The sequence below is a fragment of the Panicum virgatum genome, chromosome 5N (assembly GCF_016808335.1).
Source record: "Panicum virgatum strain AP13 chromosome 5N, P.virgatum_v5, whole genome shotgun sequence".
Lineage (NCBI taxonomy): Eukaryota > Viridiplantae > Streptophyta > Magnoliopsida > Poales > Poaceae > Panicum > Panicum virgatum.
The window spans coordinates 11,765,210-11,789,868 of NC_053149.1; the positions used below are offsets into that span (position 1 = coordinate 11,765,210).

General features: G+C 47.9%; 2 protein-coding genes across 3 annotated transcripts; one reads left to right on the forward strand and one right to left on the reverse strand.

The window, feature by feature from the left end:
• The first annotated feature begins 7,312 nt into the window (after positions 1-7,312).
• On the forward strand, positions 7,313-13,806 carry LOC120676392 (1-deoxy-D-xylulose 5-phosphate reductoisomerase, chloroplastic-like). 2 transcript variants are annotated; one of them, XM_039957656.1, is made up of 13 exons: positions 7,313-7,588; positions 7,660-7,795; positions 8,858-9,039; positions 9,430-9,516; positions 9,664-9,789; positions 9,876-9,938; positions 10,706-10,855; positions 11,059-11,126; positions 11,202-11,313; positions 11,407-11,511; positions 11,752-11,873; positions 12,441-12,587; positions 13,220-13,806. In XM_039957656.1, the coding sequence occupies exons 2-13, from the start codon at positions 7,768-7,770 to the stop codon at positions 13,386-13,388; spliced, it is 1,359 nt and encodes a 452-aa protein (XP_039813590.1). In that variant the 5' UTR covers positions 7,313-7,588; positions 7,660-7,767; the 3' UTR covers positions 13,389-13,806. The 2 variants fall into 2 exon arrangements, with proteins under 2 accessions (XP_039813590.1, XP_039813589.1); XM_039957655.1 differs by lacking the exon at positions 7,660-7,795 and having other exon boundaries at positions 7,315-7,588.
• A 625-nt stretch (positions 13,807-14,431) lies between these two features.
• Positions 14,432-18,247, reverse strand: LOC120676393 (RING-box protein 1-like). Its single transcript, XM_039957657.1, has 5 exons — positions 18,010-18,247; positions 17,859-17,909; positions 17,717-17,776; positions 14,964-15,035; positions 14,432-14,877 (listed from the first exon to the last, which is right to left on the reverse strand). The coding sequence occupies exons 1-5, from the start codon at positions 18,161-18,163 to the stop codon at positions 14,840-14,842; spliced, it is 375 nt and encodes a 124-aa protein (XP_039813591.1). The 5' UTR covers positions 18,164-18,247; the 3' UTR covers positions 14,432-14,839.
• Between the last annotated feature and the right edge of the window lie 6,412 nt (positions 18,248-24,659).

A 24,659-nucleotide genomic window follows, 5' to 3' on the forward strand; every position in this document is an offset into this window, starting at 1 on the left:
CCTAAGTCATTTGTGAACGCAAACTTCCTCGCTGAAAACTATCTAAGATGCATACGAGAACACGAAAGTTAAATAGGAAAAAACAAAGGCTCGAACGCACAAGGCCTCGATGGGCCACACTGTCGATTTACTATAACAAATTTCTTAAATCTAGAAGTATGATTACGACAAGTACTAACTTATTACATGGGCTCCGAGGCCCAGACTCCCTACAGGTTGTCTTCCCCCCTCGGCGGATCTTCAACAACATCAAATTCAGCTATCGGGGGGATGTCGGCCTCGAGCTTCTTGGTCAAGGTAGTGGCGAACTCCTCGGTGGCGGCGGCGACGTCATCCATGATGGCTGATGCAGTATCCGCATCAGTGTCGGTCGGGATGACGTACCCCGACGACACCAACTGGAGGTCCATGTCGTAGTGTGTCGAGGCCACGGCGAGGGCTCGTAGGACACTGAGGTGGAAAGTGCTCTTGGCGTGCTCGGTGATCCGACCGCCTAGCGCTCGCAGGCGGCTGGCCACCGAGCTGCCAGACAAGGCACCGGCCCCCTCGAGCTCCTGACACACGCTCACGGCGGTTCGCTCCAACTCTACGTACTCGTCATGCGCCGTCGTGAGCGCGGTGTTGACAGCCTCATTCGCCGCGGTCTCGTTTGCCACCGCCTTCTTCAGCTCTGAACAAGGGAACCAAGATAAGTTGTGATAAAAAAGAATCGAACAACAACGAAACCCCAGATACTTACCCGCGATAGCTCCTTGCGGCTCTTCCTGCTGGACCCGCGCGGCTTCCTCGAGCGTGGACAAGGAGTCCTCCTTCTCCTTGAGGGCAGCCTCCGCGTTCTGGAGGGCCACGACCTTTTCCTCGAGGGCTTTGCCCTTTTCCTCGAGAGTCCCGGTGAGTGTGGCGACAGTCGCCCTCTCACGTTGGAGCTCGGTCTCCTTGCGTTGGAGCTCGGCCTCCTTCGTTTTGAGGGCTTGCTCCTTCTGCTCGAGTGCCACTCTGGCTTGCCGCAGCTCGGCCTCACATGCCTCGGCCTCCTGGGCCTTCTGGTCAGCTGCGGCTCGCTGGGCGTCGCGCTCACCGGTGGCTCGGGCCAGCTCCTGCTCCCGCTCGCGGATGCGCGCCTCCAGGGGTGTCACCTGGTCAGCTCGTGCGTTGGCCTCCTCCAGTCGCGTGACCAGGGTGTCATTGTGCGAGCCAAGCCAGTGCACCCTGGAGTGCAGCCACGTCAGCTTCTTGTTCTTCTCCCTCGACATGGACAGCAGTTGCCGTAAATAGGGAGGCGTGTTAAGAGACATGAGAGGAAAGCAAACTTGCAATATCGAAAGTGGACGAATAGAACACTTACGTTACTGGAATCGTGGTACGCCTTCAAAAAGAGATCCACAATCCGGGAAAGCCCCTCCTCGATCTGGCCTCCGACGGCCATATGGTTGCGCCAGGCGTCGCCCTTCTCCTGCTCGGTGTCGGCGAAGTCTGAGGGGATGGTGTAGGCCCGCCAGTCGCCGCCTCCTCCCTGCTCGGTGTGAGCGATGTCCGAGGGGCCCCTGGATTGAACGATCGCCCAGTTGTCATCACTACCGAGCTCCTCGTACATCTGCGTGCCGAGGACCTCCTCGGAGGCCGCAACGAACTCGAAGACCTGGTCGGCGGTGTTGGCCACAGCAGCAGGGTTGATGTCCCCCGAGTCCTCATACTCCTCGCCGCTCTGCGGCAGCTCCACCAACGGCACCGCGTCCTCCGGCGCTGCTCGCTCCATCATCGCCGCAGCAGCACCCTCGTCCCCGGCCCTCGTGGGCTCTGGGATGCGGGTCTCCTCCACTGCAAGCGCCCTTAGAGCCGACTCCTGTTCCATGGCACCCTCAACCCCAGCCCTCGGGGGCTCGGGGACGAGGGTCTCCACCTCTCTTTGGCTGGCGGGGCGCTCCTGCGCGCCCCCACCAGCTCCTCCTCCTGCGACCGGCTGGGCGGCGCTTTCCGCGTCGCCCCGACCGGCCTCGACTTCGGTGCCCGGCCGGGCGGCATCACCCACGCCGCCCCGGCCGGCCTCCTCCTCGGCGTCAGCCCGAGCAGCCGTTACAACGCCGCTCTGGCCGGCGTCGCCCCCACTCTCCAGTGCTCGGGCTAGTTGGGCCTCCAGGGTCCCCCGAGCCACCGCTTCTCGGAGCTTTTCGGCCCCTGCCTCTAAGACTGGGTCCACTCCGATCGGGGGCTGCGGCGCCGTGTGCGGCGTCGCATGCGCCCTGGTCTTGAGGGCCTTGCTCGGCGCAAGTCGGGCCGAATGCTTGGAGGCGGCCCTACAGACGGGCAATCGGGGAAGAAATGTTGAAGTCAGAAGAATTGTAGGGTTGAGTAAAAACGAAAAAAAACTGAGATCGCTTACTCCGATCGAGCGCTCATGCTGCGCTTGCCCGTGCTGCTCCTCCGGGCCCGTGGCACGATGACGCCTCCCGAAGACTGACCCAAGGGCACCGCCCTCTGGTCGGCCTGGCGCCTAGAGGCCGTCTGCACGGGCGTCTCCGCACTCGCCGCGGACCCTCCGCCGCCCGTTGAAACCGCGGGCATGGGTGTCCTCCTACCCGTCGCAGGCGGGGGCGACCTCTGCCCCGTCATGGGCGTGGACGACCTCCTGCCCGCTATCGACGCGGGCAACCTCTGACCCGCTGCCGGCGTGGGCGACCTCTGCTCCGCCCTCGCGGGGGGCGGATCCACCAACGATCCCGGCGCAAGCGTCGCCTTGCCCAGCGTCACCATCGAGCCCTCGCCGCAAGCCCCTCGATAGACCGGCGGGGAACCCGCGCCCGTCGCTGCCTCGTCGTCATCCGAGAAATTGAGCTCCACGTCCGAGGAGTCCTCCTCCTCGGTGGACTCAGGCGTGGCGGGCCGCAGAGCACCCTCTGCTTCCGCAATCTTGCACTCTCTAGCGTGCCTCTCCTTCCTCTCCCTCTTCCTGGTGGCGGCATCTTTCGCCGCATCCTTCTTCTTCTTCACCGCCTCTCCATGCAGGCGGTTGGCTTCGTGTTCCTCTGGGACTGGGGGCTTTGAACATGGCCCTTGTGGCTCACCCCTTGCAAATGCGATCAAGTTAGGATCAAGGAGTGGGGAGAGGAGTGGCACAAATCATCAACGAATAAAAACTTAAACTCACCACAGAAATGTACCCCATCTCGGGGCGCATCTTGACCTCCCAGAGATTGTCTGGGTTGTCGGGGAACTCCGCCACCGCACTCTTCGCCCTCCGGGTAGCGACGTCATGGGGGAGCAGCACGTTCGACGTCCTAGAGCCCGCGTACGGGGCCTCGGGGATGAGGTCGAAGATTGGCAGGTTCCTCTCCGTGAGAGGAATCACCCTCTGCCGATGAAAATTTGCGATGACGGCGGCCGCCGTCAGTCCCTTCCTTGCCAGACGCTGCAGTGCATTGGTTAGCACTTCGAGCTTGGCTTGCTTGCTCTGGGGCGACACCCCCCCAGCCCCACTTCTCCGGCCTCTCCCGGAGCACCTTGTTGGTGAACGCCGGGAGCCAGTTGCCGTAGTTGCGCAGATAAAACCTCCCCCAGGACCACCCGGCATTGTTCATCATCATCCTGTTAGGGATGTACAAATCCGACTGAGTTGTGCGCAAGTGGAGCATCAGACCACCGGCGCGGGCGAACATCTTCGGCTGGCCCGCACGTTCTCGATGTAGAGCTCGCCGCGGAACAGGTGGATCCACAGATCCAGTGCGCCTCGATCTCCAGGTAACCCTCGCAGAGGGCGATGAAGGCCGCTGCCTGCGATATAGAATTGGAGCCGAAGTTGTGCAACTCCACTCCGTAGTAGTTGCACAGCGCCCGCATGAATCTGCTGACGGGGACGCCGAATCCCCTCTCGTGGAGCCGTATGAGGCTCACGATGTAGCCGTCGGGGGGATTCGGCTCGGTCTCCTCCGGCCGCGGGGGAATCCACGCCAGCCGCTCCGAGTTGTTGTTCACCGGAAGAAGCCTATCTGCGACTAGCTGCTCCAAAACCGCCGCGGTGGCGGTGGACTTCCCCCACGGCAACAGCTCCTGGACATCCGACATCGCTTCGAACCGTCGGGGAATGCGGGGAAGCAAGCTCTATGATGGCTAAGGTGCGCTCTCGCTCTCTCCTTCTTCTTCCTCCTCTCGCTCTCGGCTTTGGGCTCTGGATGTAGGGGAGGTGGAGAAGGCAGGGGAGACGAAGGCAAGATGGCCAGGTGAGCCCAGACGATCCCCCTTCCCCGCTTTTATCCATCAAGACGGACAGATTCGCCGCCGCAGCCCGAATCCACCGCATTGAATGTGGTAGATTTTGCTGTCGCTGACAGCTGGGCCCCACGACCGCGGAGTCCCCCATGTGCGCACTTGGCAATAATTATAGCATAGTGACCGACAGGCGCGGCGGGACTGTAGCACCGTCCCATCCGCCAGCCGCCGCCCACGCCTCTCAGCCTACCCAAGGCAGCCGCCTGAAAAGGCGCGCCCACACAACCCGCGCGTACTAGGCCACGTCGCTCACGACTGGCGAGAGACTCGCGCGAACAACCGGCGACTCCGCGCCATTTTAGCGAACCGTTACGGAATATTCTCTCCGGGGATTCCTTATAGTCGAACGAAATCAATTTCGAGGCCTTACTAATCAGGGGTTCGAAGCCTGGCCCGTCGAGGGTTCGACAGGCGCCCCAGATCGCCAGAGTCAGGGACTGCATGGATGTGCCATACAAGCTACCCTCGAACGCGGAGTTCGAGACATCCTACGCAGTGTTCAAGGCCAGTCGAGGGTGCCTAGCAGGGGGATCCCATCGAGGGAGAGCATCGAGCCCTCCTTCCAATCCGGAAGAAAGGAAAGGACTCAAAGAAGCCCAATCCACGGCCCATGTACACAGTGCGGCCCCTCCGAGGCCCCTCGAACCCGCGGGGCAATCTCCGTCTCGCTCGAGGGCCTCCCGCCGAGACCCTCGACAAACGCCTCATGTTTCCGCTTCGCTCGAGGGTAGTGAGCCTACCCTCGAGAGAGCGGACTGACTCCACCTCGCTCGAGGCCACCCCTCGACGGAAAGGACAAGCGGCCCTTCCACTCACCCGCCCGCCGTACGGAGGCATTAAATGCCAACCACTCCGCCGCAGCTCTCGGATCAGACGGCGTTAGGCCTCCACTCCGCACAATGGCTGTGACCAAGGTCTTATCCGCCAACTCCGTTCACTGCTCAGGCCATCTCCGGCGTTGTGGCGACACTGTGGGAACCTGCGACGCTGTGCGAGACGTGCTCGGCACTGCTCCAGCCACTGTGCTGCCAAATCCCCGTACTTCCCTTGTACTTTCCCCTCCGCGGAACCCTCGAACGGCATGGGCACGACCCTCGGAAGCGGCCCCGACCTTGACCAGGGTAGGACCCCCACCTGCAGGACCCTCGGAGCGCCGCCACGTCGAACGCGGGGGACGGTACTCTCCACAGGGACCGCCACGCCACCTGCTGGAGCTGCCAGGACGCCGGCGCGATCTCCGCAGAGCCAAGGACGACGCCCAGGACGACTGCCACGCCAGTCACCATACCCTACAGTGTACTTTCTACAGTACTCGACCACTGCACCCCCGCGATTCGGGGAAAAGACGACGACTTCCACAATCTCCTCCCGTGCATGTACACCGCCCCTCCTTGTGTCTATAAAAGAGGAAGGCGGGCTCTATCTTATCCATTTGGGCTGTTCTACACACTTAGCACTAGGGCTGGAAACGAGCCGAGCCGAGCCCGGCTCGGCTCGGCTAGGCTCGGTGCATGAGCGAGCCGAGCCTGGCTCGGCTCGGCAGTTTGGCGAGCTCGCCGAGGAGGCTCGGCTCGGCTTGAAGCCTGGCACAAAATATATATTATGCAGTTAGTATATGACTAGTGCATATATATATATATATATATATATATATATATATATATATATATATATATATATATATATATAAAGCGTATACATATGTTGAAAGTAATCAATAAACAATAATCATGTTAAGCATAGATATAGATTAATATTGATATTGTCACACCACATATTAGTGTTAGAGTGTTTCAAAATAGCTTATGGGCCATTATGAGCCTCAGTAGACTGAGCTCGCGAGCCGGCTCGGCTCGGCTCGGCTCGTCATTTTCGCGAGCTTGAGAAGTAGGCTCGGCTCGGCTCGCGAGCCGCTCCGAGCCGAGCCGAGCCGAGCCGAAACGAGCTCGAGCTGGCTCGCGAGCCTCGAGCTATTTTTCCAACCCTACTTAGCACAACTCACAAGAGTACACACGCTCTTCTGAGCCCCGATATTAGCACTCGCCTCAATCAACTTCTCATCTAGTAGAGACTTGGGAGCTTCCCTCCCTCTCTCGCCTCGCTTGTACCCCTACTACAGGCACTCCCGGTGCACGACAGTACAGTGCACTCGCACACCCCTTTGCTGGACGTACGGCCCCGCGGCCGGAATCAGGATAAACACGTGTGTTACTGTGTTGCCTCTTGCATCAACCATTTGGGACTAGGGACACGCAGTATCATCACTAGTTGGTGCCGGACCATCGGGTCAGGACACCAACACTATACAATCCCTCTGTCCCCGTTTTGCTGCGTAGTATAAATTATTTAAAATAAAAAATGCAAATACTAAAACAAGAATGATTGAAAACGTATGCTAGATATATGTTGATGCAAACGGAACAAAACAAGAATTGGGAAGGTGCTTGACGCAGCAGTCCACCGCTCATAATATCTCTATATGTGCCGATCTAAATGTTCTTAAAATAAATATTAGGTCAAAATAGTTTGACTGTATATCTACTGATACAACAAATTTTTATATACATGGCATATACACGAAGTAATCCAAGAAGGATCTTTTGACGTCCCATACACTAGAATTTAAATTCTGGGATCTACCATCAGCGTATGCACAAGGAAAGTAGAAGACTCCAAAAGTAGTAGTTTTTGACGACTCACTTATCCCCCAGTGCCACCCAGTCATGAGTAGTGAGACGGCAAAGGCCTAGGCGACTAGCCACTACCACCAGCCCATTATTTTGTCCACACTAGTCACAGCTCACAAAGCAAGCAATAGTGCAATACAAAAACGATGGAGAGCGAGAGGGAGAGAGCGAGCATCGGCCGGTTGCGGTGGCACCCAAGACCGTCCACAGCGATAGGAGGAAATGGAGGAGTAAATCTACTGTTTGGCACTGTAGATGTACTGTTTGGCACTGTAGACAGAGACAGAGAGAGTGTGGGAAACGAGGCAAGAACAAATTTGCTCTTGCTCTTGCCATTGTGGACAGCCTAATGGACTCTCATATTCCCACCTCGTCTTATCTCCACACATTTCTCCCTCCTGTTTATATATCTCGGCTCAATCTCCCACCGCTCCCTCCACGGTCGACCTGAGCGACGGCCACCACCACGGCACCACAGCTCCCCTCCCTCTCCTCCTCTCCCCGCTCATCCCCCGGCCATTACCGCAGCCTCTCCAAGAAGCCGGCCGGGATGGCTGCACTCAAGGCGTCGTTCCCGGGGGAGCTCAGCGCCGTCTCCTTCCTCGACTCCAGCAGGGGTACTTTCGGCCAGCACAAAGGTTGGATCTTTGCCTCTTTCGGTGCCTCCTCTTCCTCGATCGGTGCATGAGCTTATCTTCTTGCTTTTCAGGCCTGATGCCCTCGCCTTTGGTATCCCGTGTTTTTCGGCCATTTTGATGCTTTCTTGATCCATTCCGATTGACTCAAACAGTTACTTTTGGGTTCCAAGAGGATTGCAATGGTAGAGAGAGAAATTTTTAGTGTCGGTGAGCAAAGACTAGTCTTTTTGCCGTCCTGTTGTTCATGGTTCACTTCGATGGTCTATTCCCTCCTTGGCGTCTATGCGTCATCTGCAATTAGAAAACACTAATAGCGGTGCAGAAGTTTGGTGACTGTGAGCCTGCGTTGATTGGGTTGGATTAGTATGGTTCGTGATTTTCTTATTTGGAGTTATTTTTGGGGCCCGGCCCCGTATAGAGTGCATGGGAACTGCGAACTTTGGAGGGTATAGTTAGTCATTGTAAAGTTGCAAACTTTGATTCTAACTGTTATGATTTTGACATCCTAAAAGGCAGAATTTTCGGTTATCTGAGAAAAAAAGTTATAATTCTTTTACCTTACTTTGAGATAACAGACAGAATTCTCTCCAACACGGGTTCCAAGGCTGAAATTTCGAGAATGTGGGGTGTGTTTAGTTCACTTTGCATTTTATATTTTTGCATTTTTGGATGGAATCTTCAATATTTGAAGTATTAAATGTAGACTAAACACAAAACTAATTACAGATCTCGTCTGTAAACTACGAGACGAATTTATTTTTTGACTACATTTAAAACATCATACAAGCGATTTACAAAATTTTTGCATTTTGGGTTTTGGAATCTAAACAAGGCAAACAAGGCTGGGTGCATTAAATCCTGAAATATCTGGGCCTCAACTTGTGCTTTGTTACTTCAGCAGATGGAATATCTGATGTTCTTAGAATATATTCTCCTTAGATTCCAATTCAGTTATACTTTCTAGTGATTTGATATGATCCGTAGGTAGTAGCAACGCTGTCGTCACACACTGATAGGCCAATTAGTCTGGTACACATGGAATTGATGTTTACATGAATGAGCACACGAGCAGCATGGCCAACAGGAAGATAAATCGGTCAAAGTTAGGCGCAATGATTCAGGATTTAAATTCGTTGACTTTGTTGACCATATTCCAGTCGTGCTTGTTTTGCAGCGGTCTTTCTTGGTTGTAGATACTTCTTGTGTGATTTCTGGTTAGTAGTGTTGTTTTGTAGTCTTGCACTCTTACTTTGATCTGTCTCATTGTAGTGGATTTTACATATCAAAGGAAGGGCAAAAGAGCAAATTCTCTGAGAAGGACATGCTGTTCTATGCAACAGGCTCCACCACCAGCATGGCCTGGGCGAGCTGTAGCTGAACCTGGCCGGAGGTTGTGGGATGGCCCGAAGCCTATCTCGATTGTTGGATCAACTGGTTCCATAGGAACACAGGTAAAGAGAGTAACTGGTGGCTTACGGATGAAATTTATTAGTCCTTAACAATCTTCTGGTTGCTCTGCGAATAATGTTGGTAGTTGATACATCAAAACTTTGGTGAATTGTTGCACATGCATCTGTGTGAAACCAGTAAGATTAGTATTTTTTCATGTTACTTTAGAATTTTCCCTTCAGACCATTTGTAGTAGTTTGATGTAATAAATTTCTCTTCTTTCTGTAACTTGTCGGCTTTATTTAGGTTTCAAGTCTAATGAACCTGTGTTGCTAATAACAATTTATTTTGGAATTAGCTATTAATAATGCACCGAATAATAGCTATAACTAGGGACAGATGGACATTGATATTATGCAGCACTAATATTCCATCTTTTGCATAATTGAAAGACATTGGACATTGTTGCGGAGAATCCTGATAAGTTCCAAGTTGTTGCTCTTGCTGCTGGCTCCAATGTGACTCTTCTAGCTGATCAGGTACAGTGATCTTCCAAGCAGATTCTTTCCTTTTTACCTTTTCTTTTATCAAACTTGAAAGAGAAAATTTTGAGCTCATTTGAGCAACTTGTAAGACAAAATTATGCACTCGTTTGAGTATTCTGTATGTTATTTACTGTTTTACAGGTCAAAACATTCAAACCAAAACTAGTTGCTGTAAGAAACGAATCATTAGTTGATGAGCTGAAAGAAGCCTTAGCTGATTGTGAAGAGAAGCCAGAAATTATTCCTGGGGAGCAAGGCATCATAGAGGTAAGGCATTTCTAGTTATCCTATATCAGCGAATAACTAGAGGTTTGGTCTTGAAGTTTCTCAAATATTCAACCCTTGAATACTAGGTCGCTCGACACCCAGATGCAGCTACAGTTGTCACAGGGATAGTTGGGTGTGCAGGGCTGAAGGTAATGTACTTTCTATTTAGTATATTTATCTTGGTGCTTTCCTTTATGTTGTGCTTTCTTTTAGGTCAATAAATTTATCTGCACTAAGCTCTGTAATAGGAAAAAAAATTGCAAAAAAAAGAGAGAACTACTCTGATGTCATTTGGTTGCATGAATGTTTCACTGGGTATAAGCTTGAATTGGATGACCTCATGGCAAGTTATGAAATTAACTTATTTTGAAGTTAAAAAGTGTCTACTAAAGATTTGTCTAGATATCTGAACTATTTTGGGTTGATATAGTTATATGTTTATAAGGTAATTAAAAGTTGTACAGATAAAATTACAACAGTATCATATACAATATGAAGATAGAGCATTACTTTGTTACCAGGCATAGGCTGGTATCTTTGGCATCCCAGATTTGATGCAACAATTCAATTAGTAGTGGTTTTATATGTCATTATCCTATTGCTTGTCATATTTGTATTGTTCGAGAACCAAGTTCCATGCCCACAAAGTTCCATGGCCCCCTATATTATTATACTGCAGTATCAAGAGAAGTGGAGGAATCATAACTAGATGGTTTTACTTTTACTTTCAGACTGCCAAATATCTTAATATAATTTTTACATTTCCATATTGTTTTGTTTTTTAATTATTATTACAATTTCTTTCTTCTGTTTTGGGTAGATGTGAACAAGTGCAGTGTACCAAAATAAAAGATAGCAAGCTAAATTGTCAGTAAATGTGGCTGACTCCTTAACTCTGTATCGTTTGTTCTCTTAGCCTACAGTTGCTGCAATTGAAGCTGGTAAAGACATTGCGTTGGCGAACAAAGAGACGCTTATTGCAGGTGGCCCTTTCGTTCTTCCCCTTGCACACAAACACAAAGTGAAAATTCTTCCTGCTGATTCTGAGCACTCTGCAATATTTCAGGTATATCACAAAATGATTACTTGTTGTAGCTGTATTTTCATTACTATATGCATATTTGGTGTGAGATTGGGAAATGTATGTACTTGCTTTGGATGCTTAAACAAACTATAATGCAATGGTGGTGTTATCTCTCTCAGTGTGGAGTTGCATTTTATGTTTTTATGATGTTCTTTGCTTATTGGAGTCTGCTTCTCTTGTGCCAGTGTATACAAGGTTTGCCTGAAGGAGCACTTCGTCGCATTATTCTAACTGCATCAGGTGGTGCTTTCAGGCAAGTGCATTCCCATATGTGTTTATGTACTTCTAGAAACATACGAATCCATCTCATATCAATTGATCATTACAGAGACTGGCCAGTTGACAAATTGAAAGATGTAAAAGTCGCTGACGCATTAAAGCATCCAAACTGGAATATGGGGAAGAAGATCACAGTAGATTCTGCAACTTTATTCAACAAGGTGACTTAGAGCTCTATCATATTTCTTTTGAAAACTTTACTGAACCTGTATTTTCTCCTATTAAACACTGAAGTGACAACTTGATTCTTCTAGGGCTTAGAAGTTATCGAAGCACATTATTTATTTGGCTCTGAATACGATGACATTGAGATTGTGATTCACCCACAGTCTATCATACACTCTATGGTTGAAACCCAGGTGAGCTTTTGTTATAAGCTTTACTAAAAAGCAATTGTTTAGGTATTCTCCTCAGTCAGATGTAGTGCTTCCTACCCCTGTAACATATCCCTGCTTATTCCTTCTTTGGATTTTTATTTCCAGCTGCCATCCTTGCATGCCAGCATCTGAGCATAATCTCAAGTTTATGATTGTTTCAGGTCATTATGGTGCATATGTTTCTGTAATGGCTTTAGCATTCATGGATTTCTATTTTCGCAGGACTCGTCTGTCCTAGCTCAGCTGGGATGGCCAGATATGAGAATACCAATCTTGTACACCTTATCTTGGCCAGATAGAATTTATTGCTCTGAGGTCACCTGGCCCCGTCTGGATCTTTGCAAGTATGACATCTCCACAACTCCTTTGCTCTTTGCAATACAGCTGATACTTTTATTTGGAAATGACATCCAAGAACTTGAGTCCTATTTTCTTGATTAAAAGTATAGTGCCTCATCAGCTAAGAGTCCTATGTGGCAATGTAAGTAATGTCACGGACACCATCCTACATGGAGGGTTGGGAATGCCCTAAGTGGTCCACCATGAGAAGCTTGGCTTTGTACAAGTTAAGAATGAATCTATAACTAGCAAATATTATGACAGCCACAGAAAGTAAATATGTGAATGTACTTAGATGAATTTCCACTTAACTCATCTAGCTTGGACATTGACCTAAACTTACTGCAATAATTTCCAATGATTATATGATTTGAACTGGTTGACTAACCTACGTCTGGTTACTAGTAATAACCATGGTTAGGCTGCGAAACAAGAATATGCTTCTTTAAGGATGATGTGAAACAAGAACTGGTTGAGAAATTAAGGGAACTACAAACAATCAGTTAAATTGTAAGCAGGACATGTTAACAATTTTTGGGCACCCAGATTTGATTTCCAATTGGCTAATGCAGGTTGGGTTCACTGACGTTCAAAGCTCCTGACAATGTAAAATACCCTTCAATGGACCTCGCCTATGCAGCTGGGCGGGCTGGGGGCACCATGACAGGTGTCCTGAGTGCTGCTAACGAGAAGGCTGTGGAGTTGTTCATTGATGAAAAGTATGATTCTTTCTGCATATTGTCAACTTTTGTCCGCTTTCTTCCAGATAAGCATTGCATGTTTATTGCCATCTTTTGATTTGGCTTGCGAAATATTCTGCAATTTATAAGGCAAGATATGTTATGTTGATTGCTGCAATTGGAAAAAATTGGGCCAACTAAAGCCCAGACATCTGCTGCACTTAAAAAAATGTGAGTTGGAAGGAGAATGTATGTTCTTAAAGCTATTATTCTCAAGCACCTCTTGAACCTACATTATGGATTAGAATAACTTTATAGAATCAATCTTTATCTAAACTATTGTAACAATGGGCCACCTGCTGTTGCTATTGCCAACCTATAGCGCTATAGCCATTTATGATGAATTGGCATTGAGATAAAATGTCAATCATAGAGATGGGTTTCTCTGTCTGGAAATTGAAAAGATATTGATCTACATGCATACTCCATTAGGGGAATTTAATAAGAGGAGTACTCGATCATGATTTAAAGTTCACGGCTTTACTTTTACAAAATTAGTTCAAATAGGAGAAATTCTGTTGCTGCATTCAGCATTCAAGAACAAATATTTGCTATCGTTGTTTTACATATGCATACAACTAATTCATTCCCCCGTTTCACTTGATTTGCAGGATTAGCTACCTGGACATCTTCAAGGTGGTGGAGCTTACATGTGACGCCCATAGGAACGAGCTGGTAACAAGGCCATCGCTTGAGGAGATCATCCATTATGATCTGTGGGCGAGGAGATATGCAGCGAGCCTACAGACATCATCTGGCCGGAGCCCTGTCCTTGCATAAGTATATGAAGTGTGCGCGGGTAGGCGACGTGTCCACTGGTCATTCTGGAGCTAGATGAAGCATTAGTGGCCATCTAGCTCCCCTCCGGAACGTAAATCATGCCTTCGCATGAATAAATTGCATGTGTTCCTTATAAATTTTGATGCCTGAAGTGTGGAAAGTCTGGGCGGAATCAGATGCGTCCCTTCAGGTGCAGTATGACGTGCACAGAGTAGCCCCGACGCTCGACCTCAACTCTACACCTTTCCATCTTTACTCCCTCCATTTTCTTTTTTGGCAAAATAGATGTTTTAGTCCATCAACTTTGATTCGATGGTCAAATTCATCCCTCAACTTTCCCTCAACTTTCATTTTTTGGTCAAACACATCCTTATGCTAATACTATATACTCCATAATAACATAAGATTTGTGCAAAAAGTCCTTTGCCCCTGACTTCTTCCTCTTCTAAATTCATTTAAGAGCTGAACATCACAAAGTGTTTAATTTGAAGTATAAAATTTATTTACGCATGCATCATATTTAAGAAAAATATGGATGGCTGGTGCTGATTTAATGTGAAAAAAAATCGCTGCTGGCTGGCTGACAAGCTAGCCGAACAAAGTCATAAAATGATGTGGAAAGTTGAGCAAACAGTGACACTAAATTGAGGAGTGGAAAAAGAAACCAAGGATAAAAGGAACATTTTACATTTATCATGTTACTATGAAGTATAATATCAACATAAGGATAAGTTTGACCTCAAAACAAAAGTTGAGGGCTATATTGTCCAATTTGAAAGAGTTGGGACGAACTTGACCCACGGGATAAAATTGGAGTGTTTAGAAGTTTACTTTCACCATTAAAAAGCTCTACGAAATGCTTATTGGTATGTTTTATTTGCACAAGTTTAATGTGACCATCAATGTCTTACATTATATTATCTGTGTTATAATTTAATTATAAGATATAGATATATAGATATACAAGCTTCATACAAAACATATATGTAACAGCTAATCGATTGTTAAAATTCAAAATTTAGTTTTTGAAATCCTAGTACATATGGGCGGCATTCGACAAGTATCATTCCACCAGAATCTGGTACCTCCCCTAAAACTAACACAATCAGCCGAAAGTTAGCCGACCCACTTCTTTCAAGTCGAGAAGGTATACACGGATTTTAAGAGGCAGAAGCATGTAAAAGCACCAGACTTTAGAAATGTACCACAGCACAATTCAAGCTCACTTATGCAGATCCACATAACATTGATAAGGAACTACTATAATATGGTCCTCAATGAATCATCCAAATACAAGCCCAGGATGGACGCACTACCAGTGATAATTGACGGGCGATAGATGCAGGCATTGAAAGCAGCAAAAGAACGAGCTGTTTGGCAGACAAAACACTTAGATTGCAGCAGCAGTAGCCAGAAACAAGCTCCAACGGCACATGCGGGTGACCCAGGCTCTAGTGGCCATATTTCTGGAACTCCCACTCACTGTTGTCTGCAAGATAGTGTGGTTTGTCAGTATGCGATGCTCAGAAGAATGAATTAAAAAATCAAATCATATACAGGAGGAGCTGCAGCTACCTAATGGGCACACTTGGCGAGTCTTAAGCCACCTGCTGATGCAGTGGAAGTGAAAAGCATGATTACAGACACCTGCAGCGTGCAAAACATACCTTATTAGACCTAATGAAGCTGAAGAATCAATTAAGCCAAATATCATCATCACATAATGCAAAACCATGACTAAAAAACTTCACTTGTCATTAATGAGCAGGAACCACGTCAAATGTTCCAATAATTCATTTGTACAGACAATATGCAAAAGCTTTATACAAGCATTCCACTTATTTTTTGAGCCAGCATCAATTCTCTTTATTTCCAACTGTGGACATGGGTGAGATAAGTTTCTAACATCAGCGCTACACAGAGAAAAGTTCACTGAACAGGAGCCCAAGTGGAACATTCAAAGAACATATGAGCAGAGGCTATGAGAGCAAAGCACAAACGTGTTAACGTGGATATTGTGATGGGCTTGCAATGGTCTTAGTTCAGATAGGAGCGCAGTACATGCATGCATCGAGTGTGAATGTTTAATTAGGCCATGTGTGTTGCAAGAAATTGTTAATAAGGTTCATTTGTATTTGGCTACAAAAAGTAATTTCAAGATAAAAGCCTGATACTGGGAGGTTATGCATTATCTATCACTTATCCAAGATTATATTTATATTTGAAAGTTCCCAACTAAATCAAAATTTCAACAGACATGCCATAATACTTCACCACTATGTCAGGTATCTAGCAATTTAAGAGATACACATGCTACCTAGTGTCATAACATTTGCAGCATTTCAAGTAAGCTCAGCATGTTAAATTAAGCAACAGTCATTTACAGATGAAAGCCAGGTCAGGTATAATAAAAAAAGCCTAATGAGGTTAAGCAACACATCAGCCACTTATCTAAGATTAAAAATAAATGAGAGTTCACTGCTATATTATTTCTTCCTAGTGTGCTACATTTTCAGCATTTCAAGTAATACGAGCTTCACATTTCTAAAGAGGCAAAGGCAATTGGGTTGCAATTTTGAGATTTTTCAAATTACTAGCATTGCTTCAGTATAACTATGGAACTAATTTATTGATTTGCACATTGAACCAAAATAAAGTAACTGAGTTCACATTGACTTGTTGGAAAGAGCATTCAGTTAAAAGGAGTTGAAACCAATTTGTCCAATGAGATTACTCAGCTAGAGCAATACCGTAATCATAGTTGCTTGGTTTAAAAGGCGGTAAGGCGAGGCAAGCCCTTCCGGACGCCTACTCGCCTAGGCGGTGCCATACAAACATCTTAAAATATAATGCCACTAAAATTCAGAAGCTAATCGGACTTTAATATTACCAATACTTAGCATAAGTATCCAGAAAATATCTTTGTAGTGCTACCAGAGTGCTAGACTACTGGTAGTAAGATAGCAAATCTAAAATGTTTGATGTCTCATCTCTCAAAAGCCAATAGCCATAAACTAGTCTCTAATGCCTAGTGGGAAGGGATGGGGCCTGCAGGAACAGAGGTCAGAACTAAGGGCCTGCGGGAAGGTGACTTGAAGCAGGTGGACAGCAAGGAGGCAGGGTGGAGCAGACAAGCAGTACTGCTCAATCTAGCGGATTGCTGGGCTCCAATCGAGCTGTTGGAGGGGATGCGAAGAGCGACAGGGAGACATATGTGGCGTCGCTGGCTGGGCTGCGCTCGCGCACCCGCGATACGGCAGGGATTTGGTCTGCTGCGGCTGGATGCGCCAGTAGGATCTCGCCAGGCAGGAAAAGTGCGAACTCCGGCACGTCTAGCCTCTAGAAGGTCTGATTCCGCTCTCCCCCTTCTCTTCCCTACCTCCGGCCCTTATCTCTCGCCCTCAATTTCTTCCCGCGCGGCAGGCGGAAGGCACGAAATTCCACGCAGGAGCGATTTTCTTCCAATCTCCTCCCGCACCCCCGCTTCTTCTCCCGTGCACCCCCTGTTTTTTCATGCCAGGGGCGACTTGGCAACACTCGGACGACAAATCGAGCAAGGAAGACACCTTACGCATGCAGAGTTGGGCGACCCTGACGCCCAGAAACTTTTAGCACCTAGACGCTAAGGCGACGAATAGGCAACGCCTTTTAAACCATGCATAATTGTCAACTATATAAATTGGCACACAAAATTGATATCCCAAAACTTACCACAATGAGACATGCAAATAGTACTATGTGTAACCTATAATTCATTACTAATTATTCCACATGACGAGAGGTAAGGGTAAGACACTATGGTTATTTTCATGTCTTTTATATTTATGTTATGAGCCAATCCTCTATACCAGTGTAAGCCTAAATGGTAAATAAATAAAAAAACTTGACCTGCAGGGGGAAAGACCGCCCCCACGGCATTGTATTAAGAAGAAGACCTTCTCACACAGGTCAAGAAATCCCCCGAACCCCTGCCCCCACCCATACATAGTGGCCCGTCGCCTTGTGAGTTAGGCCGGACCCAGACAATGCTTTGGACATGGGGACAAACGAAGGATTTTTTTACCCCTGCACTACCCACCGGAAAATCCGCCACCAAAGGGGATCGAACCCTGGCCGGCAGGCAGGGGGTGCTACTGAGCCGGCTAGCTAGTCGGGCTTAGCGGCCGTTCGCGCCCAAATGGTAAATGGTAAGCCATTGTGGTACTGTTGCGAAACGGCCATGCAGGCAAACAGTGCTCTATACTCCCTTTTATGTTTGTATTTCTATATTAAGCGGAAACAAACATAAGCAAAATACAACGAATGGGTATAGGAGATCGGATTCGTACCCCAAGCGACAGTGCACTCCTCGCTGGTGGCGCTGGCCTGGTTCGCCTGGCACTCGATGCCTGCACCCAATGAACGAACAAGCTCAAACCCATAGAACCCTAACCCTGACTAACACGGTGCCGAAGGACCCCCAGAACGTACATAGATCCATGATGTGGTTGCGGCAGATGGCGCAGTTATCGACGACGATATCTGCAGGGGAGTAAACGGGACAAACAGCAGATCAGATTGGATCCAAATTCTAATCTACAGGAAGGAAATCCAGGGTGGAAGGACGAGCGCGCGTGCAAACCCCATGCCCAGAGCGCGACGGCGTTCCACTTCTTGATCTCGAAGCGCTTGTTGGGCTTGCGGGAGGAGGATGAGGACGGGCCGGCCGCGGAGGAGCCCTCGCCGGCGGGTGCGGGCGGCGGCGGCGCGTTGATGTCGGTCTCCATGGCGGACATCGCGCTAGGTCTCGGGAGCCTTCGATTCGATTGGGGGCAAAGGAGCTGGAGGTGGAGGGTGTTTGTTTGGTTTGCGCAATTTCTCTCTGAGGCCAGGGGTTTTATGGAAAAAGAAAATGAAGTGCCTTCCGTCTGTGAGTACGACTCTTCGATGTCGTCATCCCCGTGCTGCGCGTCGCAACAGCCGCTGGATCGCAAGGTTTGGGCTCCCTTTCATCGTATCTATAGACCCCCACCGGCCACCACAAGCCATTAACTTTTATTTTAGCTTATGTTTTTTCATCTTCGGTTATCCACTCAAAATAAATGATCACTTTGCTTTAGGTTAATTCTAATAGGATTTTCATTTTGTTGTTTCCAAAAATGCGACATCACCAACAAAAGTGCGACATCACCAAAATACAAATGAAACTTGAATGAAATTCACTCTACAATGTATTGTTTCATATTTGCTATTTCATAGACTCTCATCCTATTTAATTCTAAGACTCCTCAAGAGTTGGTAACCGTACATACATGGTTTCATCTAGATAAAACTTACTTAATCTTTCTCTTTATTAAACTAGTGTCACATCATCTAAAATAGTGACATGACACCCTATTCAATGTGCATAAAACTTTCATGAAACATCCACTTAAAGTGGCCTTAGTCTCGTATCTTTCTATCTCCTTCCCCTGCAACAAGTGCTCCACTCAATAAATGATCACAAAACCCATGGACTTTTTCCACCGGCTCGCGGCAATCAATATAATAAAACATGAAAGTTGCACATCGGTTATTCAAAGTCACACATGTATCGTCATGCATGATCAAGCTTAAAAGTTGCACGTCGATTATTTCCGGTCACACATGTATCGTCATGCATGCATGTAGGAAGCAAAACAATTGAAACAAAACCTTAATTAGCTTACACATGAACATCACATCACATTATCCTTACACCAATTTCATATCTGCACCTAGTACACACATCTTCTGTGCTCCACTCAAAATAAATAATCACTTTGATTTAATTCTCATGTCTTTCTTATCTCCTTCCCCTACAACAAATGCTCCACTCAAAGTAAATTGATTCTCATGTCTTTCTTTCTCCTTAACCTACATCAAGTGCTCCACTCAAAATAAATGGTCACAAAGGCAATAAAATATAAATGGTCACAAAGGCAATAAAATGGGTCGTCGGGGTCGAGAATATCCGCCTTTCCAACTCTCTATAAAACATCTGCATCGCTGGAGGAAGATCGAAAACCATCTGTCCCTGAACCATTCTGCTTCGCCTCAAATTTTCTCGCGTTGCGCCTCGTCATGGAAGCACTAACCTACAAGATGCTGTCAGTGGTTTTTGCGGCCTTCTTCACCTTCCCCATTGTTGTGCTCTTCTTCGGCATAGCTATGCCCTCCCTTGCAGGGGCGCGGGCAGTGGTGGAGACAGGGGGCAGGCAGGGGCCTGGCCCCCTAATCAAGGTGATTTTACACTATAATTTTTCAAATTTAACCAAAATTATACGAACTTTTCTTTATTAGAAAATATATCATTTTTTATTTTTAGCAAACTCGATCTAAGTGCTTATTTATATTACTACATGCTCTTCATAGCTTTTATTTAAAGAATTATTGTGTTTTTTATCATAGTTATCGAAAAGCTTTCTCAAATCCCGCAGAAACGCGTGGGGAATCTCCTAGTTTTATAAATAGCAAGGGTCGCAACACTTCGCCTCCATTAAGGGTGTGTTTAGTTGGGCTGTGGTTTTTGGAAAAACTGTTGTGGGTTGTGGCTTTTGAAAAAACTGTTGTGGACTGTAGTCTGGAAGTCCGTTTGGTTGAGCAGTTGTGGCTTTTGGGTAAAGCTAATTTCACTTACGAGCGGACCCCATATGTCATAGGGGCAAATTACTTTCTTCCTCTCTCTCACCATTGTAACACCCTAAATTTTGCTTCTGAAACTGTTCATAGTAGCTATTTAATTTTTGGAGTCAAAAGGAATTAATTTTGTAATATTTAAAACTCACCATAGGCTTTAAATTGATTTTTTTTACATTCATGCTGGTGCATATTTTATTTTTGTATGAATGTGTTCGAGTTTCTGAAGCTCCCAAAAAATTTTCTTAATTTTTTGAGGTTTTATTCTTTTTTCTATGATTTAATTCATTTTCTGGATGCCCGAAATTCTTCTTCTTTTTTTCTTTTTCTTTTCTTTTTCTTCTTTTTCTATCAAAACCCGGGCCGCCAGCCGCTAATCTTTCCCCGCCGGCCCACTTCCCGTTTTCTTTTCCTCACTATCGGCCCAGTTCGGCCCGTTACAAGCCTTTTCTTTTTTTCCGTTTTTCTCCCTGGTCTCTCGTTGACGGGTGGGGGCCGCCCGTCATCCCCCACCTCCAGCCGAGTCCGAGCGGACTCTCTCGTGCACCACTGCACCTGGGCCCGCGGACCCGCACGCCGAGGCCAACTCGGCCTAGCCCCGCGGCCCGCGGCGCCTTTACCCCCCTGAGCACTCGGTCCCCGAACCCTAGCCGCCCTTTTTGCTTTCGCTTTGCACCCCACATGTGCCGCCGCCTTCTAGCCGAGCTCGCTCGCCGCCGTCGATCCGCCGCCTCACCCTCTCTCCGGCCGTTTGGACACCATAGGAAGCTTCGCGGTGAGCTCCTCCTTCGAACCCCTCCGTTTCCCTTTGGTTCCGTGCTCGGACGAGCGTCTTCGCGCTCGCCGGAGCGCCGCCGCCGCGCCTCTACGTCGCCGGCCGCCGCCCTCGACCCCGGCTTCGGCATCCCCGTGCCGCGCCCCCGCTCAAGAGCCCCTCCGCGCGATTTTTGGCGCACCGAAGCGTCATCTAGGCGCTCCTCCGGCGAGCCCCGCCGCGCTAGCGAGCAGCGCCGGCCATTCCGCCGCCGCCGGCCGCCCCTTTGTTTTTCAGCCGCCCGATCGAGATCTGACGGCTAGAAACAGATCCAACCCAAGTCAATAGGAGACTCACCGGTCAACCCTGGCCGTGTTTCACTTAAGCCCCTAGATTTTCCGAAAATCAACCTGCAGTCCATGTGCATTCAAAACTAATTCCGTTTTAGTCCTTTTTCTTGCAAAAAACCCCCTGAGCTTAGTGAAATTAGAACCCGCCATCCAGTTTGGCCTTTTTACTCGTTGGCCCTCGTGGTTTTATATAAAATTGCATTTTAGTCCTTGGTTTATTTCTGTTTAACCCTTTTTAACGGGTTTTCTCACAAATAAGCCCCTGTAACACCGTTTTTAGCGTATCTTTCTCGTTTTAAATCCGTTTTGAGCGATTCTTGCGCTCACGCGATCGTTGTAACGCGTACAACAGTTTTGTAATGTCTTTTGTACTGTTCATATTGATTGGTTTACTGTTTTCTTATTTTATTCTTTGTGTGCTTGTATGTACCGTTGTGTGATGCGTAGAGAACGAGCAGTTCGAGGAGTTTGCTGAAGGTGAAGGCTTTGAAGACTCTGAGCAGTTTCCGGATCCTGTGGAAGGCAAGTGTACTTGATGCATACCCGCTTTACCTATACAACATGTATTTCAATTACATTCTTTATTTATTACTTGCATTAATTTTGATGGGTTCCTACTAAGGATGACTAGATTCTTTTACCCTAACCTTGTAACCGGGTTACTTAATTAATTTTGATGGTAGATGCTGCTTAGTTTGTTTAACTGGGATGGTATTAAACAACATGAATACTTATTTATGCTCTATGTTCAACTGTGATGATTCAATTACAAGACCATAAATATTAATCGGAACATGGAGCGACCACCCAGGACAACAGTGCAACCACAAGGCTATATGGCTCTGACTTGGTCAATTAATTAGAAACCTTAGTATGCGATATGCTTTACCTGAAAAAGGCTAGGGGGTGTCGGTAGTTGGTGTATAGACCTGCTCGTTTGGGTTGTGGGCTTAGTTAAGATACGTTACCCTTAAGGGAGCCTTATACACTGCGCTGTCATGTAACCTAGCGAGCAGTCCGCACTAGGGAATCTTTGTAAAGACCTCGTAGTGAATCCCTAGCCACTCACCAAATGAAGTGTTTAAGGGCTTTGCAAACCCAGGCAACATGGGAAACACGACTTGTGGGTAAAGATGTGCTACCTCTGCAGAGTGTAAAATTAACAGGTTAGCCGTGCTCACGGTCATGAGTGGCCTGGACCCTCACATGAGTAAAATATGGAAGATGGACTTAAATTGTGAATTTAATTTATGTTGAGGATGTTTTATATTAATTGTGGGATGGTATACACTTATACTTGCAAGTAATTAAGTTGCTTAATAAAATTTGACCAACTAAAATGCTAACTGCTTAAACCCATCGGCCTTTCCACTTATAAAGCCTTGCGTGTTTATTATACTATTCTTCTCTTGCTGAGTATGACATGTGCTCACGCTTGTGTTTATTTATTTGCATCTACACTACCCAGACTGCTGCTCAGACGAGAGATTTGAGGATTTCCATGTAGATTTCGATGAGTTCTAGGCGAGCGTGCTTCCAGTCGACTGCCTGTGGAAACGTCCGTGTTATTTCCCCTGCTAGTACTCACTTATTTGCTTAGTTTATGAGACTTTCGGTCATGTAATAATTATAAAACTCTCTTTACATTTTGGCACTGTCTTTTGGTATTCACTGAGTCGTTACATGTGTGTAAACTTTGATCCTGATGCACATGTAATATATGCATCTGGTTTTGCCTTTGAAACCGGGTATGACACCCATCTTCTTCTTCATCTCAACAATCTTCTTCCTCTCTCTCTCACCTATCTCTCTCTCACCACTAAGGGGCCCATTCTCCTCCCGCACGCCGACGCCTCCCCTCTCCTCCACCTGTGCGCAGGCAGCGGCGGAGCTCGCTCTCCCGCCCACAACTCCCCCTCTCTTGCCTCGAGGACGCGGTATTGTGGAGAGGTCGAGTGCTCGCTGCGGTGAGGCGAGCGGGCAGCTGAGGCGGCACGAGGTCGCGACGGCGGCGGCGGCGGGGCACGCTCGCGGGGGTGGCGCGACGAGCTCGAGCTCACGGTGGTGCGGCGACCTCGCGACGGCAGCGAGGCGTGCTCGCGATGGTGCGGCGACGGCACGGCGACGACGGTGCAAGGGAGCAGCGGCGAGGCAGCCGCAGGGCGAGGTTGCGGCGGTGCAAACGAGCGGCGACAGGGCAAGCTCGCGGTAGCGCTAGGCGAGCTCGCAGTGGAGAGGTGCGGCAAAAAATAGAAACGTGAACCAGAATCTCATAACCAGTGGCAGGTGGGCAATTCTTTGACCCAAAAGCTAGTAAAAGCAGGGGGAGAGGTACTTTTGATTTGTACTACAATGAAAGCTGCTTTTGGACAAAAGCACATCTAACTTTTGGGCTCTTTAGTTGAGCTTTTGGCTTTTGGAGGCAAAAGCCACAGCCAAAAACCCAACCAAAGGCACCCTAAAAATAGCTCTAACTACGACTCCTCTAGTGGAATGTCATATTTAGTGGAGCTTCACCTATTTTGGAAAACGTTAGGCAAAACAAATTCACATGTTGAATTGAGGTTGTAAAATATCTAAATTCTCTTTTTTTCTCTCTCTTTTCTTTTCTTTCTTTTCTTTCTTTTTCTCATCTCCTATCCTTTTTCTTTCGCTTTTATTTTTTTCCTCCTTTCCTCTTATCCATTCGCCTAGCCTCGTCTTCTTCCTCGCATTCTCATCGCCCAAACCCACCGCCTCCTCCTTCATCAAGCGGCGGCGGCCCGCGCCTCCTCCACACCGACGGTGGACTGCGCCTCCTCCTCCACTCAGTGCGACGGCCCGCGCCACCACCTCCTTGCGGCCCCTGCCTGCTGCCGCTGCTGGCGGCCACCTTCTCCCTGGCTCCGCAAGCCACGCCCCTGCTCCTGCCGTCGGCCACCTCATTCTTGCGGGCTGTGCCTACGGGTCCCACCCGCGGGCAGATGTTAGATTTAGTCCCATATTGGAAGTTGATGGTGGGGGAGCACAACATATAAGGTGAGGCAATCCTCACCCATCAGGCTTGTCTTTTGGATTGAGTTAGAACCAATGCCTTGGTTGGTTGGAATTCGGTGGACCTGAGGCCTAGTAGGGCGCTGGCTCGTGGGTATAGCGGGTCGGACCGCATTCCGCTGTGCACTCTAACAAGTGATATCAGAGCCGAAGGTCGGAAAATCTGGAATATCTATTGGTCACATGGTGACGAGGGAGCCCGTGAACGTCTCCGAAAGGTCGCACGGGTTGTGTGTGGCTGTTGACGGCCATAAATTCACATTCTAGCCGCCAACTTCTCGGGAATAACATGAGCTTTACACTATGTTCCATTCATATTTTATTTATTTCTAATGAGTTCCACAAGTTTTGGATGAGTTTTGATTTCAGGAGCAGGTGTACCAAAAATGAGCAAATTTGGGCAAAAACCTAGGCCGTCCGGCCTCTCCTAGGCCGGCCGGCCTGGCACCTCTAAAAACACGGCCCCGGCTTCGATCCAGTGGCAATGCGGCACAACCA

Excerpts from the sequence above, each read along its gene's own strand:
- LOC120676393 (XM_039957657.1), bottom strand. The coding sequence starts at position 18,163 with ATGTCCGCCATGGAGACCGACATCAACGCGCCGCCGCCGCCCGCACCC. Across the intron at positions 15,036-17,716 it reads GGAGTGCACTGTCGCTTGGG|GTGTCTGTAATCATGCTTTT; the intron begins GTACGAATCCGA and ends TGCACGCTGCAG. Across the intron at positions 14,878-14,963 it reads TCGCCAAGTGTGCCCATTAG|ACAACAGTGAGTGGGAGTTC; the intron begins GTAGCTGCAGCT and ends ACTATCTTGCAG.
- LOC120676392 (XM_039957655.1), top strand. The coding sequence starts at position 7,501 with ATGGCTGCACTCAAGGCGTCGTTCCCGGGGGAGCTCAGCGCCGTCTCC. Across the intron at positions 9,790-9,875 it reads GGGAGCAAGGCATCATAGAG|GTCGCTCGACACCCAGATGC; the intron begins GTAAGGCATTTC and ends CTTGAATACTAG. Across the intron at positions 11,512-11,751 it reads ACTCTATGGTTGAAACCCAG|GACTCGTCTGTCCTAGCTCA; the intron begins GTGAGCTTTTGT and ends CTATTTTCGCAG.